General features: G+C 52.1%; 1 protein-coding gene across 1 annotated transcript; it reads right to left on the bottom strand.

The window, feature by feature from the left end:
• Positions 1 to 1,923: 1,923 nt before the first annotated feature.
• On the bottom strand, positions 1,924 to 3,457 carry LOC119097873 (heart- and neural crest derivatives-expressed protein 2-like). Its single transcript, XM_037220818.1, has 2 exons — positions 2,826 to 3,457; positions 1,924 to 1,956 (listed from the first exon to the last, which is right to left on the bottom strand). Exons 1-2 carry the CDS (start codon positions 3,366 to 3,368, stop codon positions 1,924 to 1,926), a joined length of 576 nt encoding a protein of 191 aa, XP_037076713.1. The 5' UTR covers positions 3,369 to 3,457.
• Positions 3,458 to 20,492: the final 17,035 nt, after the last annotated feature.

Raw genomic sequence — 20,492 nt, 5'->3', positions numbered from 1 at the left:
GCCGCCGTCCCTCAGCCACAGCGGACCCCCGGGCCGAGCCGAGCATACACGGCCGCCGGTCCTCAGCCACAGCGGGCCCCCGGGCCGAGCCGAGCATACACGGCCGCCGGTCCTCAGCCACAGCGGACCCCCGGGCCGAGCCGAGCATACACGGCCGCCGGTCCTCAGCCACAGCGGACCCCCGGGCCGAGCCGAAGCTGCCGAGCCCAGCCAGACAGACTAAACTGAGTTAAACGCACCGAAAAGCGAGCTTGGCGACAGCTGAGCCTGCTGAGGCCAGCCGAACACGCTGAGTAGAGCAGAGTCGAGTCAAACCAAACGGAGGCGACTGCAGAGCAAAGCCAAACGGAGCGCATCGGAATCAAATCAAGTGGAGCAGACTCGAGTCCAGCCAACGAGTCATACTCGGGTCACGCCAAGCGGAACGAGCATCATACCAAGCGGAGCAGACCCAAGTCTAGGCAAGCAGAACAACGAAACAGGCTCGGCTCAAACGGAGTCAAGCAGACTCAGTTCACACCAAATGAAACATGTGAAAGTCAAAAAGAGCGAAGCATATTCACGCCAGTTTAAGCGAGGCAGATTGGAGTCAATAAAGACGGGCTAAAGTTGGAGTCTGCTCGAGTCGCGCTTGCGGAGCAGACCGGATTAAAACAGCCGCGAAAAGTCAGACCAAGCGGGGCAGACAGACAGGAAATAAAAGATGTCAGACTTGAGTCAAGCTATGAGCAGCGAGCCTCAGCCACATTAAGCGAAGCAGACGCTGCAGGCAAACCATTTGGAACAGGCCAGGCCAAAAGCAAACCAAACTGTGACAGACCACGGCCAAGCCGAGCCGGAATAAACCAGAGTGAGTCAGCTCCAACCAAACCAAGGCAGGCGGCCGAGGCCAGGCTGGACTGGTCCGGTCTGAGTCGCACCTGGCTGAGCCTGCCCGGCCAAGCCGAGCCCAGCTCAACACGCACTTCGAAACAAAGGCGGCGCAACAGGCCGAAGGCTGCGGGCGAGGTTTTCAGGCTCATTCCATCGATGTAACCTTCCTGGCCGTTCATGACTCCTAAGTGGACCCTCTTCCCTTCCTGGAGCCGCGCCCTGCATTGGACATTGCATAAGTTAAAATGCAGGTTTTAGCTAAAACGGCTGGCACCGACCTCAAGCGCGTTCATTCATTGATGCATTTTTGTCGGCACACGTTTGCCACCTAGAGGCTTGTGGACATGTCTATATATATGTCGTAAATGCCGCTAAAATCACCGACACCACAGTCTTGGGCAACAGCCACTCACAGTAAGCTGGGGACGATGCGCACGTAAGTGCACAGCATCACGCCCAGCCGGCCGTGAGACACACAGGTATCTCATGTTATTCTCAGTTGGCTGGAAGCTACACCTGCCGCATGAAGGCGTGCAATTAAGCAACTGAGGTTTAAGTGACCATTTCACATCACGGCCACTCAAATAAAGCATGATATGTTCATTTTGATTTTTGTCGAGCCAGCTGAGAGGCACATGTTGTTTGAATACTAGCAAACTAAGATTCGAATAGGCACAAACAAGCAGCTATCTGAACTTGCTGATTTAGTAGTTATCCAAATCCCACGACATTCGCGGATAGAAACATCATTTAAGCATATCCCATCTCAGCGCCACTGCACCGATGGCGAGCCCAGAGGTTTGACGGGGACCCACGGGTGGATCTAGAGGTGTGCGGCGCTCCGTGGTCCAATGGAAAGACTGCGGACCTCTAATGCGGTAGCAATCGGAACGCGTCCGGAGCGGGCGTGGTGTTTGTCATGACTGAGATGGTAACGTCAGCGGACAGCAGACCAGAGCGGGCGCAGTGTTTGTCATGACTGAGATGGTAACGTCAGCGGACAGCAGACCAGAGCGGGTCGCCCTGGACCAGGGCGGCCATCCCACGGCACTAGACAATGCGCGAATTCCTGTCCGGTCGCGTCTGGCGGAAAGGCCGGGGACAAGATCATCAGACGAAGTCGATAAGTACAACATGAGTCGCGTATACAGTGTAACAAGTGTTCACGTCAGCGTAAAAAGCGCTTCTCAGAAAGTGCTCCAAACCCGGAGCCACCCTTGAAAACTATTCTGAATTCCTTTCTTCAAAGAACAAATCATGGTAACAGAAAAGTTAAAACAGAGTTAGAAGTTAGCAAAGGAGTTAGAACGGAGGGCTGCGCTTGCCAGAGGTGTGGAGTCAAATTGGATGAGATGGATCAGGGATATCCGATCAGTTCAACCCTGACTTTGTGACGGGTCAAACGCTCACGCGATGCTCGTTTGCTCTGCAGATTGGATTACTTCTCCCACAGTTCGCGAACATTACGTCGTTTTTGATGGTCCCTATTCGAATCTCTAGTTAAGAAGCAGTGGCGTAACCAAGGGGGGGGAGGGGGAGGGCTTTGGGGCCACAGGTTGCCATTGAGAGTGGCGGGGCCCCAGAGCCCGAAAGCCTCACTACTTTTTCGCATGTTAAGAAGCCCATGTGCTCTCTAAACTGAAAGCATGGTCCCTCGAGGCTTCAAAATTGGGTCCCAACCTCAAAATGGTCCGTCGGATAACAACACCAGGGGTCCTTTAGCGACCATGTAAAATACTTTGGCTAAAAACGCCCACATGCTCCGGAATCTTGGCTACTCCATTGCTAAGGAGTTCTGTGCCGTCTGGCACATCCCGAACAGCAGCAGCAGCCGGCGGACTCGCAGCGAACGCTCGTCCTCCGCAGCCACGCGGACGTATTAAAACAACGCCGGCTCCCGGCCCGCCATGAGGCCAGTGGGCTGGCAGCTCATAGGCCGCCTGGCCACTCACCAGTTCGCGTTTTCGCTTCTCGTCGTTGCGGTCGGTTTTCTTGACCTCAGCCTTGAACTCGGGCACGGCCTCGGCGTCGCACTGCAGGATCTCGCTGAGGTAGGCGATGTATGACGTGGCTAGGCGCAGCGTCTTGATCTTGCTCAGCTTCGTGTCGGCTGGCACGTTGGGAATGCACTCGCGCAGCTCAGCGAACGCGTTGTTGATGCTCATGGTGCGTCGGCGCTCCTTCTTGTTGGCGCCGCGCTTGGGCTTGACGCCACGGCCGGGCCGGCCCTGGCCGCCGTCCCAGCCGGCCGGGAGCGGGCCGTACGCGTCGGTCGGGTACTGGGCGCCCGGCACCACCTGGTAGCCGGGCGGCGGCGGCGGTGGCGGCGGCGGCGGCGGCGGCGGGCTGTACTCGGACGGCGACATGTCGGCCGGGTAGCCCCAGCCCGGCAGCGAGTAGTACGTGTCGGGCGGGCTCGGGTAGTAGGGGTACACGGCCGGCTCCTGGCCGCCGCCGGCAGAGAAGCCCGCCGCGAATCCGGCAGACGCCGACATGACACAGTCCAGACCGCCCGCGGCCAAACAAGAAACGCTGGCCCAGATATAAACCTCCGGAGCGGCGATCCGCCGAGCAACGACAGACAGTCGGCAGTCTCCCTCTGGCATTCGTCATCGCCACCTCCGACCGCCGCCGCAGGGGCGGGGCCAGCGCTCAGGCTCCGCCCCCCGCGCTGCCATTGGCCGACGCTGCGAATCAAGCATATGCACGGCGCTCCAAGGTTGGTGAGCCTGAATGGCGGCCGGGGCCGCAGGCCGTCCCGGCCATCACAGGCGGAGCGGTCAGCGCCCGAGGGGGAGGGGGAGGAGCGTGGCGCGGTGGCTCCTGCAGTCGGCGGCCCGCCGACTCCCCTCCCTCTCCACTTCCCCGCCGCTGGCACCAACTGACGCCAGCGGCGGCATGTAAGACTTCGGACCCTGGGAACTCCGAGGTTGCTTCATGCCGGGCGGCTGGCGGACCGCGCCGTGACGATCTGAGACCCGGGGCCACTCCTCTGTGTCAACCAGGATGCAATGGTGAATGAGTGTGTGCAGTACCGCCCACTGGGCGGAGTCACACCGAAAAGCAAATCTGACGGCGCACGTCACAGTGACGGGAAAACGCACTCGGCTGCGTCATGGACTGGTCACACGGGAACGCGCCGACTTTTCTATCGTATGTGGTGGAATTCCGCAATGCTCGCTGTGAAACGACTGGGTCAAACAAAGCTGTTCTCTCTCCAGAGACAGTGTGGTGCCTGACACTGACCGAGGAAGAGGTGCGCCACGCTGACGGAGAGAGAGGTGTACCTAACTCCGTCAGTCTAGTGCACGTATCTTCGCCAGTCTGATGCACCTCTTGCCTCCAGTTGGGTGCATCTCTCGCCGCCAGTGTGGTGCACCTCTGTCTGTAATCTGATGCACCTCTCTCACTGCCAGTCTGGTGCACCTCTCGCCGCCAGTGTGGCGCATCTCTGTCTGTAATCTGATGCACCTCTCTCACTGCCAGTCTGGTGCACCTCTCGCCGTCAGTCTGGGCACCTCTCGCCGCCAGTGTGGTACACCTCTCGCCGTCATGTGGTGCACCTTCTGCCGTCTGGTACACCTCTCGCCGTCAGTCTGGTGCACCTCTCGCCGTCAGTGTGGTACACCTCTCGCCGCCAGTGTGGTACACCTCTCGCCGTCAGTCTGGTGCACCTCTCGCCGTCAGTGTGGCACACCTCTCGCCGTCAGTGTGGTCCACCTCTCGCCGTCAGTGTGGTGCACCTCTCTCACTGCCAGTCTGGTGCACCTCTCGCCGTCAGTGTGGCACACCTCTCGCCGTCAGTGTGGTCCACCTCTCGCCGTCAGTGTGGTACACCTCTCGCTGTAAGTCTGGTACACTTCTCACCGTCAGTGTGGCACACCTCTCGCCGTCAGTCTGGTCCACCTCTCGCCGTCAGTCTGGTGCACCTCTCGCCGTCAGTGTGGTACACCTCTCGCTGTAAGTCTGGTATACTTCTCACCGTCAGTGTGGCACACCTCTCGCCGTCAGTGTGGTCCACCTCTCGCCGCCAGTGTGGTACACCTCTCGCCGTCAGTGTCATACACCTCTCGCCGTCAGTGTGGTGCACCTCTCGCCGTCAGTCTGGTGCACCTCTCGCCGTCAGTGTGGTACACCTCTCGCTGTAAGTCTGGTACACTTCTCACCGTCAGTGTGGTGCACCTCTCGCCGTCAGTGTGGTACACCTCTCGCCGTCAGTGTGGTACACCTCTCGCCGTCAGTGTGGTACACCTCTCGCCGTCAGTGTGGTACACCTCTCGCCGTCAGTGTGGTACACCTCTCGCCGTCAGTGTGGTCCACCTCTCGCCGTCAGTCTGGTACACCTCTCGCCGTCAGTGTCATACACCTCTCGCCGTCAGTGTCATACACCTCTCGCCGTCAGTCTGGCACACCTCTCACCGTCAGTGTCATACACCTCTTGCCGTCAGTCTCGTACGCTTCTCGCCGTCAGTTTCCGTACGGCGCGTGCTGGTAACCGGAGCCGTATTTGCTTAACTGAACAACTGGCGCTGCGATCAGCGTCGCACGCGCCCTGAAATCCGAGACAGGGTCGCGCCATGATCGGAGACAGGACTGGCCCGTCACGGCCGGGGGGCCGGGGGTCGGCCGGCTCCGGTGAGACAACTTCCGAGAACTTGTTCAACCGCAGACCGGAAATTCGGCGTTTGCTTACCGTACACCGGGATGCAAACTGGAAACCCATGGAAAGCGACGTCAGATGGGATAACGATGCGCGTAACGGTGCGGACAACTTGCTTCAAAGGGATGTTGTGTGATGTGTTACGTGGGGGTTTGAGCTGCAATAGACAGATTATGATGCAGGATGAGATTTGCGCGGGTTTGCCCACACCGTCCAAAACGCTTTGTGTCCGAACCTCGATCGACTTTAATCTTTTGAGTGCATTCCATTTTGAGTCGGATATCGTTTTATCACCACAATGAAATTGAATGTGAGGTAGATTGAATAACCTATGCTCATCTTGTAGAAATAAGTCCAAAAAACAGTCAACATATCATCCATAGAAGTGGCAAGAAATATTAACAGAATCAACAAAACATGTTGTCTTTCTCAAGGTACGTATTTCTTCACATTGTTTCCCGGTATGCCCAATTCCTTCGACAATTGTCATGAGCTGCATTCTGTGGTAACTTCCATCTATTGAGAAACATTTCTTGAGTTGTTCTAGATTCAGCTAGACATTATAATGTGTCAGAAAGTTAGAACATTCGGCATTTTCACAGTCGTTGGTTGCATCAATTAATTCATAGGCGAGATATCGGTAAAACAAAGCTTGCTGGAGCTTTGGAAACGAAAAATGCTTAAGATGGCCCATATACCTATCCCTATCCGCAACCCGCCTGGATGGGTCGCTGACCAGCTCCTCAGTTCCGTAACCAACGTTGATGTACGCGGTATCGATTCTGGCAATATGTTTAGCTGCGTGCACGCTTATGAAGCGCCTAGGCTCGGCGTCTCGAGCACGCTGTCTTTTGAGTCGTTGCTCTTGCAGTACCAGTCAGTGCCTGACCAGATGATCCGGCAGAGAGCAGTGAGTGTTATGAGCATGGTGCCGCCCCCGCCCAGCTCTCAGGGCCTATCGCACAAATGACGTGTGTTGACGTGAACCATGTCATCTGGCTCGTGTTCAGCGTTTTGCGCTGGTCCCTATAGATCACATCTCTACAATGGACTGAAACTGGACAGTGGACCGCTTGGCAAGTACTCGGGCAGCAAGTATCTGTAAGGCAGAGAATGCCCGGTGATGCTGTTCGCAGCCGTCGCACCCCTTCACTTTCGCTGAGTGCAGCCGCGACGGCCCCGTCTCGAGCGGGCGCGAGCGATCGAGCCGCGTCCAGCTGCAGGCGGTGCTCCGTCGCTGGGCCGCCGGCGGCGCGGCGGCCGTCCCCCTGCGGCGCTCCCCCGCGTGCCGCGAGCGCCGCGCCCGCCCCGGCGACACTTGACGCCACATTGTCGCGGACCGGCGGCGGCGGCGACGCAGGGCCCGGCCGACCCATCTGTCCGTCCCCAGGACGCTGGCACCGGCGCCGGGGCACGGGAAGGTCGGCTGCCCCAACGAGGGCAGCTGGGGCGGGGCTCATCGCTCCTTCGCTCGCCACGCGACGTTGGTCGGCGTCGCATCAGACTGTCATGGAACGTCCCGATGAGTTCAGCATGCGTCATGGGTTTGAGCGGAGCCGAGGAGAACCCGGACATGCAGACGTGCTGACACGGCTCGCGTGCTTGATGCAAGACACTTACACACTCAACCTGCAGCGTGATGCAACACCCGACCCGCAACAGCCGTCTGGTTGCGCTTTTGTCAATGACCATTGTCGTCGCCTGACTCTCCGAGCCCTGAATAATGCGAGAATTTGCCCTTTACGTTCACGGTTACATTTCCCAGCAGTCTAAAGCGACAGCACAAGTAACACACGCATTGCAGGCGATGGAGCTCACCCGCGCCCAGAGCTGATTCGACCTCATCTTCCCCTGGCTGATTAGGGCAGGGACACATTGGCATTTGAACACGGCCCAAATACTGACCGCCTTTAATACCGCGAGGGCAGGCATCATGGCGTTGGTATATCCATGCTCCACTGCATGAGCTTTCTGTAACGTGCACTTGTCAATGCTCCTTTGTTGTTGTTTTTTTTTGGGGGGGGGGCTCTTGGTAATTCTTTTGCAAAATGGACAAGCGAACTGGGACCATGTAAATGTAAAATTGCGTCAAGACAGTTGATATTCAGCTGTACGCGAATAAAAGTAAATTAAATGAGTGAAGTCTGCACCAGAAACATTCAACAGCATTTATCTGAACGAGCCGGAGGATTTCGATTTAAAACGCGTCTTTCCAACGCGTGCAGATACCGTCCAGCTGAAAGATGGCCTCTTTTCCGTTTTGCCCCCTCGAAACATAATAGCCAAGATGGTGCGGTAATTCTAACCCGACACTGAGGTACCGCCGCCGTGCTCTCGCCTCCCGCCTCCCACATGTGCATGGTTCCCGAGATTTCTTTCCGGGAACCGGTTCCTGGTTCCTGGTTCCAGGACCAGAAAGAACCCAGCAACCAGTCGGGTATAGGGCCGAGGTATCCAGCAGGAGACAGCATCCAGCCTCATATTACGACGAAAGATCCAGTAAGAATCAAAATCTAGTCTGATATCAAGCCAAGGAACCGTCAGGAACCAAGAACCAACCCGCCATCATATCGAAACATCCAGCAAAACCAAAATCCAGTCTTGAACGTGTAGAGATCCAGCAAGAACAAAGATACAGCTCAGAATCAAGCTGAGATTCAGCGAGAACCAATCTCCAGGCTGGAGTGATGTCAAAGTAATCAGCAAGAACCAGAATTTTGTCCGAGATTGCTGTCAGCCTTGATTTCCGAGGCTCAGCACGCTGTTACTCGGGAACAATCTTTCAAAATAGTTTCGGGGGCTGAGAAGGAAAAATTGCTTTGCCTATTCCCTCCTTTTCTTAGGGCTGGGAGGGCCAAGGTGACCCACAGTAAGTACAACGTTCATGGTGTTCGTTAAAGTTGAGTAAAAATTAATGGAAACAATGCACATTAGCCATTTCAGAAAGTTGTCCAATTTTAGATGCTTGATGCAACGCTGCCACAATGAGATCTTGCAAACATCTACTACACTTTTTTAGAATGGAACGTAGAGGATATGGTTATGTGAATTTGGCCATCTAATTTTTTTGTATGCATATAGTATTGCATATATGGCTCGAACATCCGCTTTGGCATTTGCGACCATAAGCTTTCCTCCAAGGCTGGTTAGTGGAATGTCTGCGAACATGAGAAGACATCGCTGCTTCACCACAATGACCCCAGATTCAATGAAATATGTGTTCCTTTACTTCACATTGCGCCTGCCAACAGTTTGTTTCCTACCGTTCGCTGCCATGGAAGCTGCCTGCCATCCCAATACAGTTTGTTTCCTGCCGTTCGCTGCCATGGAAGCTGCATGCCATCCCGATACGCCCTCAGCAGCCACGAAAACATGTGAATGCAAGCCTCCATGACAGCATCTTAGCAACAAGACCAGAGAGCACGTGCCATAACTGATATAATAACGGCGGCACCTGACTCAACTTGAATTGAACTGTTCAGCCACCAGTTTTGTTTATATTAATTTTGGCCAAGGTAATAAAAATTGGGTAGCACCGAACCGAACCAAAAACACAGACTCCGTGGAACGACCAGTGCCTTTCTTTAATAACGACTTCGGAAGCAATTTAGCCTATAGATACTTTATAAAAAACCTGTTACTAGCGAAACATCAATCAGCACAGAATCGAGCATGATGACCTGCGAGGGAAATGTTCACCATATCTTAAGACTTGTTCAGAGGTTGTGTCGGTCGTAGCTAATGGGTGGAGCACTGATTGTCAGCTGACAGATCCACACCAGTTCACTTTGGGGCCCCGGCGTCCATATTTGTTGTTCCTTTTTAGTGAACATGTAGTCAACATTGACCCTGTATTGGAAGGGTCAACGTTTATTTTTTCCAAATCTGGCCCAATGAACCAGTGAAAACCAGAAACAAGGAACCAGGCCCTTGGTCTGCTAAAGAACCAGTGGGAGCCAAAATCCAGGGTTTTGTTTTGTCCAAAAAAAGCAGTTAAGACCAAGATCTGGGGTCTTGGTTGCTTGAAGGACCTTACAGGAACCAGGATCCAGGTTTTTGTTTGTTGAAAGAACCAATGGGAACCAGGATCCAGGGTTTCGTTTTGTCGGGCGAATGAGTGGGAACCAGGAACAGAACGGGGAACCACGCACATTTCTGCAATCCCATAATACCAACAATAAGGACAAAACTTGATAAAATTATGGCATTGTTGAAATTCCTGGCGAAAAGAAAAACATGACATGAATCAGGAGACTGTAACAACTTTCTACACGTTAAAGAGAGTGTTCCACATTTGTATGGGGTTTTGAACTGAAATAGCCGTCTTGAAGACCTTTCGGTACTGTTCACAACCCTGCCCTTCTAAAGACTTAAGCCCCTCTAGTTTCTGAGCTACACGCCAGCGAAACGCGGAGAGGTATGTCGGGGAGAGTATTTCAGCCACCTTGGCATTCCTGGCGTCATGATTACGCCATTCAAATCTTACCATTCCATAAGCCATGCGGCGATGAAGGCCAAAATAGTTAATTGTTGGGTGTTCATATCTGGCGTTCTTGAGCGCGATTTCCATAGATAACGGCCGTACATTGGCTCTCAATAAAGGCTGTGCAAGGTACGATGACATAATCGTAGCATGACGCATGGAGGAGTGAGTGTATTTGCTAAACAGAAAATTGTGCTGTTTAGAACAGTATTTTCCACTGAAAAGGCATGCCGATAGTTATAGCTATATATATATATATATATATATATATATATATATATATATATATATATATATATATATAGGTTATAGCAGGGCATAACTGAGCTTGTTTCATCACACCTGCTGACTGCTTCAATATCTTGAAATGTGAAACATTCCATTTAAACTAGACAACAAGACTTTGATTTTCAAACCCGATCTTTGTGAGACGTTGTGAAGTCCAGGATGAGGCGATGATCATGGCGCGATGTTTCAAATTTGGTAAGCTAAGCTGCGTTTTATGTTCCAGTTGCCCTGTATGAATGCATACCAATTGCCGCCTGTGTACAGTGCGTGACCCAGTGCAATGGGATGGGCTGAGCTTTGCTCCGACATCACCGAAGGTGCAACATGGGCATGACAGGTCGACGCGGAGATGGCACGCTGCTTACTTCCGCTACACTTTATTACGGACGTAATCAGCACCGTAAAACCTTCTGTTCGTATGCGTAAATTTAACAAACTTATCTTCTTTCCCCTCTGTGTCGACCGATAATTGAAACCCAGCGGTTTGATTTCAGAACCGCGCCCCAGTACTTGACATTTACAGAATCTAAAAGCCTCTGGGTCGTGCATCCCGTTGCTGTTCCGTTTCAACTGCATCAGTAGAGCCGCGGCTGCCCCAATGAACATTAAAATTCAGTTTATCAATGGGCCTTGCGACGGGAACATCACTCCCGGCCGGCCGGGCCAATTTGAATAAAAGCCGTCCGGCCGGCGGCGGCGCCGCGGGCGACCTGAAAGGGTTGCCGCCCCCAGTTGCCGGCCCATTAGCCGTGCCACTGAGCCCGGCGCGTAACCGGGCCGTGACGCCGCCGCCAGCGTTTGATTGCGGTCACACGTGTGATCGGCTCCGATTTATCACCGGGCCGGGCAGGGCCCATTCGGAGCCTAATGGTGGCATCTGGTGACTCCCGGGTCAGAGGTCATTAATATTCCCGGCGTTCGGTGCCACTGCCACTGGGGCCACTGTCAAATCGGCGGCGAGCGCCACCTGTTCATCAGGGAGGCGCCGGCGGCGCGCTAAATGACGGCCACTTCAATTGTCGTGCGGCGGTGGGCGTGTGAACCCCGGCCCCACGCACAGGCCTATCTCGCCGAGATATACCACCTTATGGAGGCACCGCATGAAGTTTTGATGGATTTTGCCCGTTTCGCCACGGTACGTCACCGTTTATTTTTTTAACGTGGGTGCAGAGGTGAGTTTGACAGAAAAACATATTCTACCGGCTGCCGGTTTTGCATAGCTCGGCACAGAAGCAGAGGGTCAGGCGAGCTTGGTCCGCAGGCACCTGTCGCTGCCATCGATAAAGGCCAGATGGCGCCATACGGCAGGACGGATCGTATCGAGCATTGTGATACATTTTTGTGTTTACAATATATTTTTGAGCTAGTTAAAATGTTGCCACCAAATGCCGCCATTGACCCGGGCTTGCACGATCGCGTGGCGGGGTCAGGACTCACACAGCAAACACTGCTTAGCTAAGTTAGCGTGAGATCGGGTCCCCGAAATTCCTCCAAACAAAACAGGTTTGGTTTTAATCTTTAAACCAGCAAAGACTCAATGGTCAACTCGTGCCGCAACAGCTTTAGTTTAGCCCCATATGTCGATGCATGGAGAGAATTAGTTTAGGAAGCGGATCCTGACAAAATAATCACACTTAAAAGGGTAACTAAACACAAACGTATCTGTCTATCGAAGCAAGATGTAAATTACACCAAAAAGAATGAGCGCTTCAAAGCCCATCAAGTTAAGAGATGTCACATCATATATTTTTAGAGTCCAGATCTCAACAGTATGCAAAGTGACCATTTCATTTGTTTCCGATTTTGACTCTAGGCACAAAGCGATGCATGAGCAGAATGGCCTCAAAAATCAAAAGACTGTTAGAGCTCTCAGTGTGAAAGCCCTGCTCAGACCGTTTGTTGTGTACGTCACCTTTGATCGCCTCAGTCCAAAGGTTATTTAACTTGGTTATCCAACTGGTTAGTACTTACTTGCAAAGCCTTCGCGGGGCTAAGTGTAGGGGTAAAGTGTGTTTCCCTGTCGAAGTATGCCAATGCTTGTACACATACCGACTGCTTTACCGTCATGAAAGTAAACGAAAGGAAGCGTAATGAGCTCTGACACCTTGATTTGTCCTGTGTCGTTTTATAGCCCTCCAGTGGAAAGTAGTGTGATGGCGTTTTACAGCCCTCCAGTGGAAAGAAGTGTGATAGCGTTCCCTTCGTATGTTCAGTTCCCAATCACGATCGCAAAATGAATAGAATTGTTTTTTTAAGTGACAATAAGATAGAAAGTTTTTTAAGCATTAGCAATATAATGCTGTCTTATAGATGTTATACATATTTGAAACATTCATTAGCAGGCTGACAATCTCTGTCGCCACCAGCATCCTTTGGGCACACGCTGAGCGAACCCACTGCCCTGTCGCGAATGTGTACTGCACAGGAAATGACAGTGAGCTCTTGTGAATCTTGTTCATTATTGGTCGCTGAAATAGACCCGGTCTAGTGCGCATTTTCTGACATTGCTATCTCCGGCCGTAAACAGCTCAAACCGCAGTTTGTTAAAAGTGTGCGATTTAAGCACCAGACATAGTGACCTTTCTGCACGTCAACTTAACCAGATCCAACGATTCAGATGTGCCGACAGTTTCTACAATTTCAAATGAGCTCTTGTGAAGACGTGTCGCATATGCACGAATGAATGTAGCACTGCCAATAACACACAGTGCGTGCGACTCAGTGTGATCAATGAATCGTCCATTCATCGTCTTCCTTTCGGACGAGTATGGCGCTGTTTTGGCCATGCAGCAGTGTGAGATGCTCGGGGCCGGTCGGGCGAGCCAACTTCCGCGGTGCAAACTCGTTCATGAGTTTGGCAAGTCGCTTGGCACGGTACAAAGCAGGATCGGAGCCAAAGTATTGGCAAGCAGAGGGGGAGGGGATAGGGTCAACAAAGGACCCCTGCTGTAGAAAGCCCCCCACCCCACATCCCGAGAAAGATACCGGTATGGCCCACTTGCGGGCATTCCAAGAGGCACGATTTTCTTTGCTTACATTATTTACCCGAAGCAGAAGCCAGAAAACATCGCAAGATGCAATTCTGTTTGTTTTCTGAAGTAACTAAACTAAAGGAATCAGACATTCAATGAGGGCATTGATTACACCACCTGCACTATTCATTTTACAGTTGTTCAGTAGACTCTTGATAAACCGATAACACTCAGTTGCTTTGTCCGATTTTGCATACGTTCCACAGAAATTCAGAGAACACCGTGAGCGTAGATTATAAATTAGAATAGGTTCAAGAATTTCTATTGACATGGCCGACCCATGATCGTCTGGAAATGTTCAATCTCATTTCAGAATCGGGTAGTGAGAACCCGGACGCCCGACCGTGCGGCGTCGGCCCTGCGGCTAACACTAGGCGATAGCCAGTGGGGGGATGAAAAAATGACGGTTTGGAAATAAATAAGCACGCCTGGACACACTTTTGGACATCAATTTGGAAGTACCTTCTAATTTGTACCTTAGAAGGTAGTCCAGGGTGCCTTCACCTGTGTGATTTTTAGATTTAAAATAGGAAGAGACTAGCATTTACAGCACCACAGCCAGATGGAAACGGCCGTTGTTATCTACAGCCCGGCTTGATGATTAAACTGGCCGTTGTTAGCTACAGCCCGGTTTGATGATTTAACTGACCGTTGTTAGTTGCAGCCCGGCTTGATGATTTAACTGAGTGCTGTTAGCTGCAGTTCGGTTCGATGGACGCTACAACGCCAACCATCTTTGTTCTTCCTCTTAAGATTTGGAACGCGCAGGCTTAAAACTGTTTCATAAAAGATGTTTGTTTTACAGGTCGATTCTGAAAAAGGACAGACGTTCGCAGACAAACATGGGTTGGCCGTTCCGCCCTACTGAGCCCTGAGGATATCCTTGATCTTCTCAGGGCAAGAGGCCCCGCAGCTAGATCACTAGGGGACGCATTGTCTTTTCCGGCCAAGAGCTGAAGGGCCTTTCCGTTTCAGCGCGGGGTGCCTACCAGTTGCCATGCTGTCGACATGGGGCGGGATCTCCTGGTCGATCCGGAGGCCCTTGGAGGGACAGATCATACATTGGTCCCCCTCCCTCATACGGGAGGCCCTTTGACCTGGGCATATGACCTCGGATCGACGCAGTGCACTCACTGACGCAGAAGCATCCTGTATCGCCGCAGGGGTCCAAGAATGGACGCAGATATTTCATTTCGGCTTAACGGGCCCCTGGTTGAAGTGGCGTGGAGGGCCCTCGTTCGATACTTGGGTTTTGACTGGCAGAGGCGCCCCCATTATCCCATTATGAACTCTCAACGCGAATTATCGCATCTTATTTTATTTCGCAGGTCCCCGATGAACTGGGGAGAACCTCTGACATTTGAGGTCCCGTTCCCGTTCGTGTTCAGGGAATGTTCCCCCGGACAACTCGGGGCTTCTTATCGACACAACGCCCTCTGTTAGCCACTGAAGACCACCCACCCTCGGGGCTCCTTGTCGACACAGCACCATCTGTTGGCTACTGAAGACCACCCACCCTCGGGGCTCCTTATCGACACAGCACCCTCTGTTAGCCACTGAAGACCACCCACCCTCGGGGCTCCTTATCGACACAGCACCCTCTGTTAGCCACTGAAGACCACCCACCCTCGGGGCTCCTTGTCGACACAGCACCATCTGTTGGCTACTGAAGACCACCCACCCTCGGGGCTCCTTATCGACACAGCACCATCTGTTGGCTACTGAAGACCACCCACCCTCGGGGCTCCTTATCGACACAGCACCCTCTGTTAGCCACTGAAGACCACCCACCCTCGGGGCTCCTTATCGACACAGCACCCTCTGTTAGCCACTGAAGACCACCCACCCTCGGGGCTCCTTGTCGACACAGCACCATCTGTTGGCTACTGAAGACCACCCACCCTCGGGGCTCCTTATCGACACAGCACCATCTGTTGGCTACTGAAGACCACCCACCCTCGGGGCTCCTTATCGACACAGCACCATCTGTTAGCCACTGAAGACCACCCACCAACATGGGTTTCTCGCTGTTTCAGGGGCCCCGGCTTTGGGCCAACGCAAATCACGGGTCCCAACAATGAACACACTTGGAAGATGGACTCTCAGATCTCCCACCGGCGCGGGGGCCGACTGTTCTGTGTTGGTAGCTTCTGACCAAAACACAGGCCTGCACTGCCCCGGGAGCCCCCAAATCTGAACGACAATCCCTCTGAGTGGCATTTGACTGCCCAGTCTGCTGGCCGGAATACTTAACGAGGGTGTCTCACGTTTGCATGAGATTTTAAACTGAAATAGCCCTCGTGAAGAGCATTCGGTGCACTTCGCAGCCCTGCCTTTCTCAAGACCCAACACTTCTAGTCTATGAGCAAAAACGCCCGCGAAGATGTGCACACCATTTCGAGGAGACTTTTTCAAGGTCACCCAGGCATTCTCGACGCCATGATATCATTCAAATTCTGCCATTCCATTAGTCATGCGTCGATCGATGCCAAGAAAAATGTAATCGTCGAGTCGTTCATATATGGTGTTCGTGAGCACGATTCACAGATATAACGACGGCCAATGGGCTCTCTTCAATGTTGTGCAAGGATCAGTGACGCAATTAATAAATGACCTATTGAAGATCATACTTAACGGGGATATTGTATTATCTACAGCAATCTTTTCCACTTGAAGGTATATCAATAGTTAGAAGTAGGCTAATTTTATAACATCTAATACTTGTGCTTTACTATCTCCAACTGTGGAACATTTCCTTTAATGTAGGATGCAGCCAGCCTTTCGAGTCCTCCAATGGGGCCCTTGATCGTCGGTCTGATCTCGATGGAACCATCGGTCCTCCTTTGGGTCACCTCGAACACTATCTTCGGTCGACTCGGAGCCTCTTGCCTACAGAACACTTCCTTAGACACTATAGCCTTTGACCGTCACAGAGATGCACTCATTGACTCATGCACCCCATCAATGTTTATCACGGGCCCCGGCTTGGCCCCTGCTTGGAAAATGGGTCCCTGAGCCCGGACTGACACGGACCCAGTTGTACAGTGATGGTGGTGCTTGACCAACGTAGAAGGCCTCATTGACCCAAGGGCACACTGGCGCAAATCGGCGCAAACCGGCGCAAATTGGCGCGAAGGACCACCCGACTGCCATTTGAGAGTCCAGGGCTGCGGGCCGGGTCCTTCACACGATCCCTCCCCGAACACGATTCCCGGCCAGCCCTTCGGACTCTTGATTGATGGGCCCTTCGGGTCCCTCGAGACCTCAGGGGCGATTGGCCTGGGCCCCTGCCTTCGCTACTGTCACATAGACAAACGGAAAAGAATAATATTGTGACCAAAGTGGCTTTCCCACACCCTCCCTCTCCTTTGTGGATAGTTCTAGTTTAATGGTGCAATAGAATGCCATAGAAGTAAAGACTGAATTCACAGCTATTGCCCTAAATCTGCCGGCTTCACTGGGGTGACGTCGCGAAACGCAATACCCCCCCCCCCCTCCCATCCCGGGCCCACCACGCTGCATGCCATCAATAAACACTGCATACGCTGCTGATGTCATCTGGCGCTAATCCATATAACATTTGGTTACCGGTTTGTGGCCGGATCGCGAGAGGTGATCCTGGGTCGAATAGGCATTCCTCGAGGGCGAAACTCAAGATTTGGAAACTAAATCCTGGATCTCTCGAGATCCTTTAATGACGGAACTAAGGATTTCGATCCCGGGACCGGTTTAACATACATACAACATGTTAAAATCTAGACAATAAAAAATATCGATCCAAAAACCGGATTATGGATGCCATAAGATCCTTCGACGACGGGGGCGAAGGTGCAGACGTCGGGATGGGCTGTCGGAAATCTGGGACCGGGACATGGCAGCCACAACCTGCCTGGCGTGAGACCCCGGCACTTTTAGCGGCTGCACCCGGCTCCACCCTTAAGTTGGTAGCTTTTCGTGACATGCTTAAAGTTGTGATTGCACACAGTTATAAGATCAACACATTATGCAAATCCGTTTCGGTGTAGAGCTCCGTAACGGTATTCACTCTCAATCAGAGATCAAACGCGCCGTTTTGGTAAAGCAACCAAATAAGAACACATCCTCTTATTGACAGACCACTTGACGCGCCTTAAAATGTCTTCCCGCTTTCTTAAACATCTTGCTGTAATGTTTGCAGGGCGGATATAAAGAATCGCACACACATGAAAACAACATCAGAGATTCGCAGCCTGGGCCTGGTGGCCAAGACACTTCAGCCTCTGCTTGATGCCACGCGATACATTACGCTCGAATTTCATGTTTAGGCATGGCGTGTCCGATTATTGACATGCGAGTAATGTGACGGACTATGGGCACCTGTGATTTTAGCTGTGCAGTAGAGGGTTTGTTACGATCCAAATAAATTTTCACACCTCTGTAGCATTTCTGCAAAAACGTCATAAAGTCCTGTCATCACCTGCTTGTTATGTCCAATCCATAACCAAAATCTACTTGGTGGAAGTCTTTCTATGTCGATGACATCGAATGCGATAATTTTCATGGTAATATAAAGCAACATTTCCCTTGAGAACGATAGCAGGGAACATTCCATATTGAGGTCCTGCACACCGGCCTGCCGTATCCGCCCATTTGAGCTCGCGGCCAGCAGCAAACGGCTCAAACCCGACCAAGCCAGGGTCGACACCGACTGGCAGCCCGCAGCGCTCAGTAAGATGGCGACGCGCAGGTACCGGGGAAGGCTCGGCCCCCGCGCGAGCGCTGTTCGCACGGCGCCGGCGCCGGCCGCGGCTTCGGCGGCGGCGGCAGAGGGGCGCCGGGCGTCCCGGCCGGCCGGCGGAGGGGCGCCGGTCGGCCCGCGCGGCCGCTGATGTGTTGTGACTGGGTGTCGATGAAGTGGGCGCCAGCGCGCGAGACGGCCGTGGTCGGGACCGGCCCAGCTGCCGGCCGTGGGAGAGGCGCCGGCAGACGTCGGTGACGTCCCGGCAGCGCTCACATAATGTAGGCACCAACCAGCTCTAGTTATGTGCATTAAGGACTAGTGCCTACAATCAATGCCTACAAACGGCACTCAGAGCATTGTCATCCCATGCAGCTATTTATGGCACATAGTTCTGGGATACCTGGTAAATGCACATAGCATAAGGTAAAAAAAAAAAATGGGTAGCGTAGCTCAGCTTAGATGCAACTAATGCTAGATGCAGCTTAGCTCAGTTTAGATTCAGATAAGATCGTAGCTTTTTTCGCTTGAACGGGAAAAATACATGTCCCAATCACGACGAATTACGGAACAGCAAAAACGAGCGCACTTGGTCTCCATTTTGTGACGCATTCAGCTCACTTGTGATGCAACTTACTCCATCAAAAAACGCAAACAACACTTCCTTCACCATGTGATACATGATTTACCCTGGGATAGGGCAGGTTGTCTCATTTAAGAAAGGGTCCATTCGGAAGTCAATTACCAAAAAACGAAGACATGTTTTCCAAAACTTTAACACGCGCCCGGGCGGCCGGGTTGGATACCCTTGCTCGGGAGTCAATTTGACTCCCCCCTGAGATCTCAAGAACTAAGAAAGCTAGATACACCAAATTCGCAGGGTGTTTTGACCTGCACGTGAACTCACTCAGGTCAAAGTTTGAGATTCCTAGGTCATGGCCTGCGGGCCAAATAAGGTCAAACACGATCAAATTCCAGGTTGGTCTCCAAAGGGCTCCTAGAACCTAAAAAACTGTTCTGAGCAAAAGGTCTCATGCTCACTTAAGGTCAGTGACCTTGTCTGACCCTTTAAAGGTCATGATGACCAAAATCGCGCGAGACTGCTTTCAGTTTTGCATTTGGATAAGCGATAGATTACGCTACGCAGCACGTTCCCAAAAAACAAAATGCTGACCTGGGTCATTTTAGGTCAGTGACCTATTCTGACCTTAAGATAGTCCATGAACAGTGTATAATGCGGTTTCTATGATCACTAAGCTCGAAAAAAGCACCAGAAACCATCTCATACAGCAAGCCTTTCTGTAATAAAGCAGGTTGGTTTTTACCTTGGTCTGACCTTTATGACTGACCTTAGGTCAATGTAATTTGGCTATTCAATTATTTCATTGTCTAAAAAAGTGTCTGAGAGATGTATGGCTTTGTCTAACGCTCCGCTATTGGACCAGATTGAACAATGCCATGGAAATTGCCTTCGCTGATTCACAGGGTGCAGTGGTGGCCTGACTGTGATTTGCAGAGTGCACAGGGTGCATTCATATGGCCTGGCTGATCTGCCATAGACCAGTGACCTTATAAGGTAAATATAAATTTTTGATGCCAGACGATCTGCTATTTAATTGTCTACAGCTATGCAAAATTTGGCGAGGCTACGCCGCACTGTTCGGAAACCATTCCAGATAAACCATCGGGAGTCAATTTGACTCCCACCCGAGCACGTGTTAACGCTACACATAAAGTTGATGGCTATGGCTGTCTGTAGATACCAGAATCTTAGTTATATCCTCGTAATTTATAGCAGGGGAGTTCAGAGTAAAAACTGACAGCTCTCCTTACTCTCACCTTAAGATGATGCATCTCAAACGTGATCCGCCTGGGAAAGGAAACAAAGAAGAGAGGGGGGTGAGTTGTATCCTGTCCAAGTAGCATCAGGGCGATTTACTCTCAATCTATGCGGCAAATGCCGGTCTTGAGTTACTCAGCTGACGCATGGCAGCGCCCTTAATCTTTCAGTGTTCTTCCGGCTGCATATGTGCACGTGCCTTGGGGTGGGCGCCACACTTGTTTTGCATATCGCTGAAAGCTCTAGCGATTTGTGGAGATGTGCGTTTAAGGTCCTACGGCACATCCAGACTAAGCGGAAGGCTAAATCGAGCGGTAGGAAGAATATGTTCCTCATATTCTGCAGCACATTTGGCGTCTGCTCGTCACGGATTTCGGGGAGGCACGAACATCCTTTCAAGATGTCGGTGGTGCCCGTTGTATCAGTTGCGCACGCGCATATGTACCTGAAAGTTATAGCTGTCTGCAGATGCACACCTATTGGTCTTATCTTTGGTAGCACTGGTATGAGTGAGCTCAGAGTAAAAACTGATGCCACTCTCCCTACTCTCGCGTACACCCTGCGTTTCAACAACACAAACGTTCTATCCGCAGGTCCAC

Source organism: Pollicipes pollicipes, unplaced genomic scaffold, assembly GCF_011947565.3.
Source record: "Pollicipes pollicipes isolate AB1234 unplaced genomic scaffold, Ppol_2.1 Scaffold_463;HRSCAF=517_pilon_pilon_pilon, whole genome shotgun sequence".
Taxonomy (NCBI): Eukaryota; Metazoa; Arthropoda; class Thecostraca; order Pollicipedomorpha; family Pollicipedidae; genus Pollicipes; species Pollicipes pollicipes.
Note: the sequence above shows the minus strand (reverse complement) of the source record. Positions and strands in the feature narration are given on the sequence as shown.

What these genes read in the sequence shown, in the direction of transcription:
- LOC119097873 (XM_037220818.1), bottom strand. Translation starts at nt 3,368, where the DNA reads ATGTCGGCGTCTGCCGGATTCGCGGCGGGCTTCTCTGCCGGCGGCGGC. An exon ending in AGAAGCGAAAACGCGAACTG is followed by an intron (nt 1,957 to 2,825) that starts GTGAGTGGCCAG and finishes CCTTTCCGCCAG; the next exon opens with ACGCGACCGGACAGGAATTC.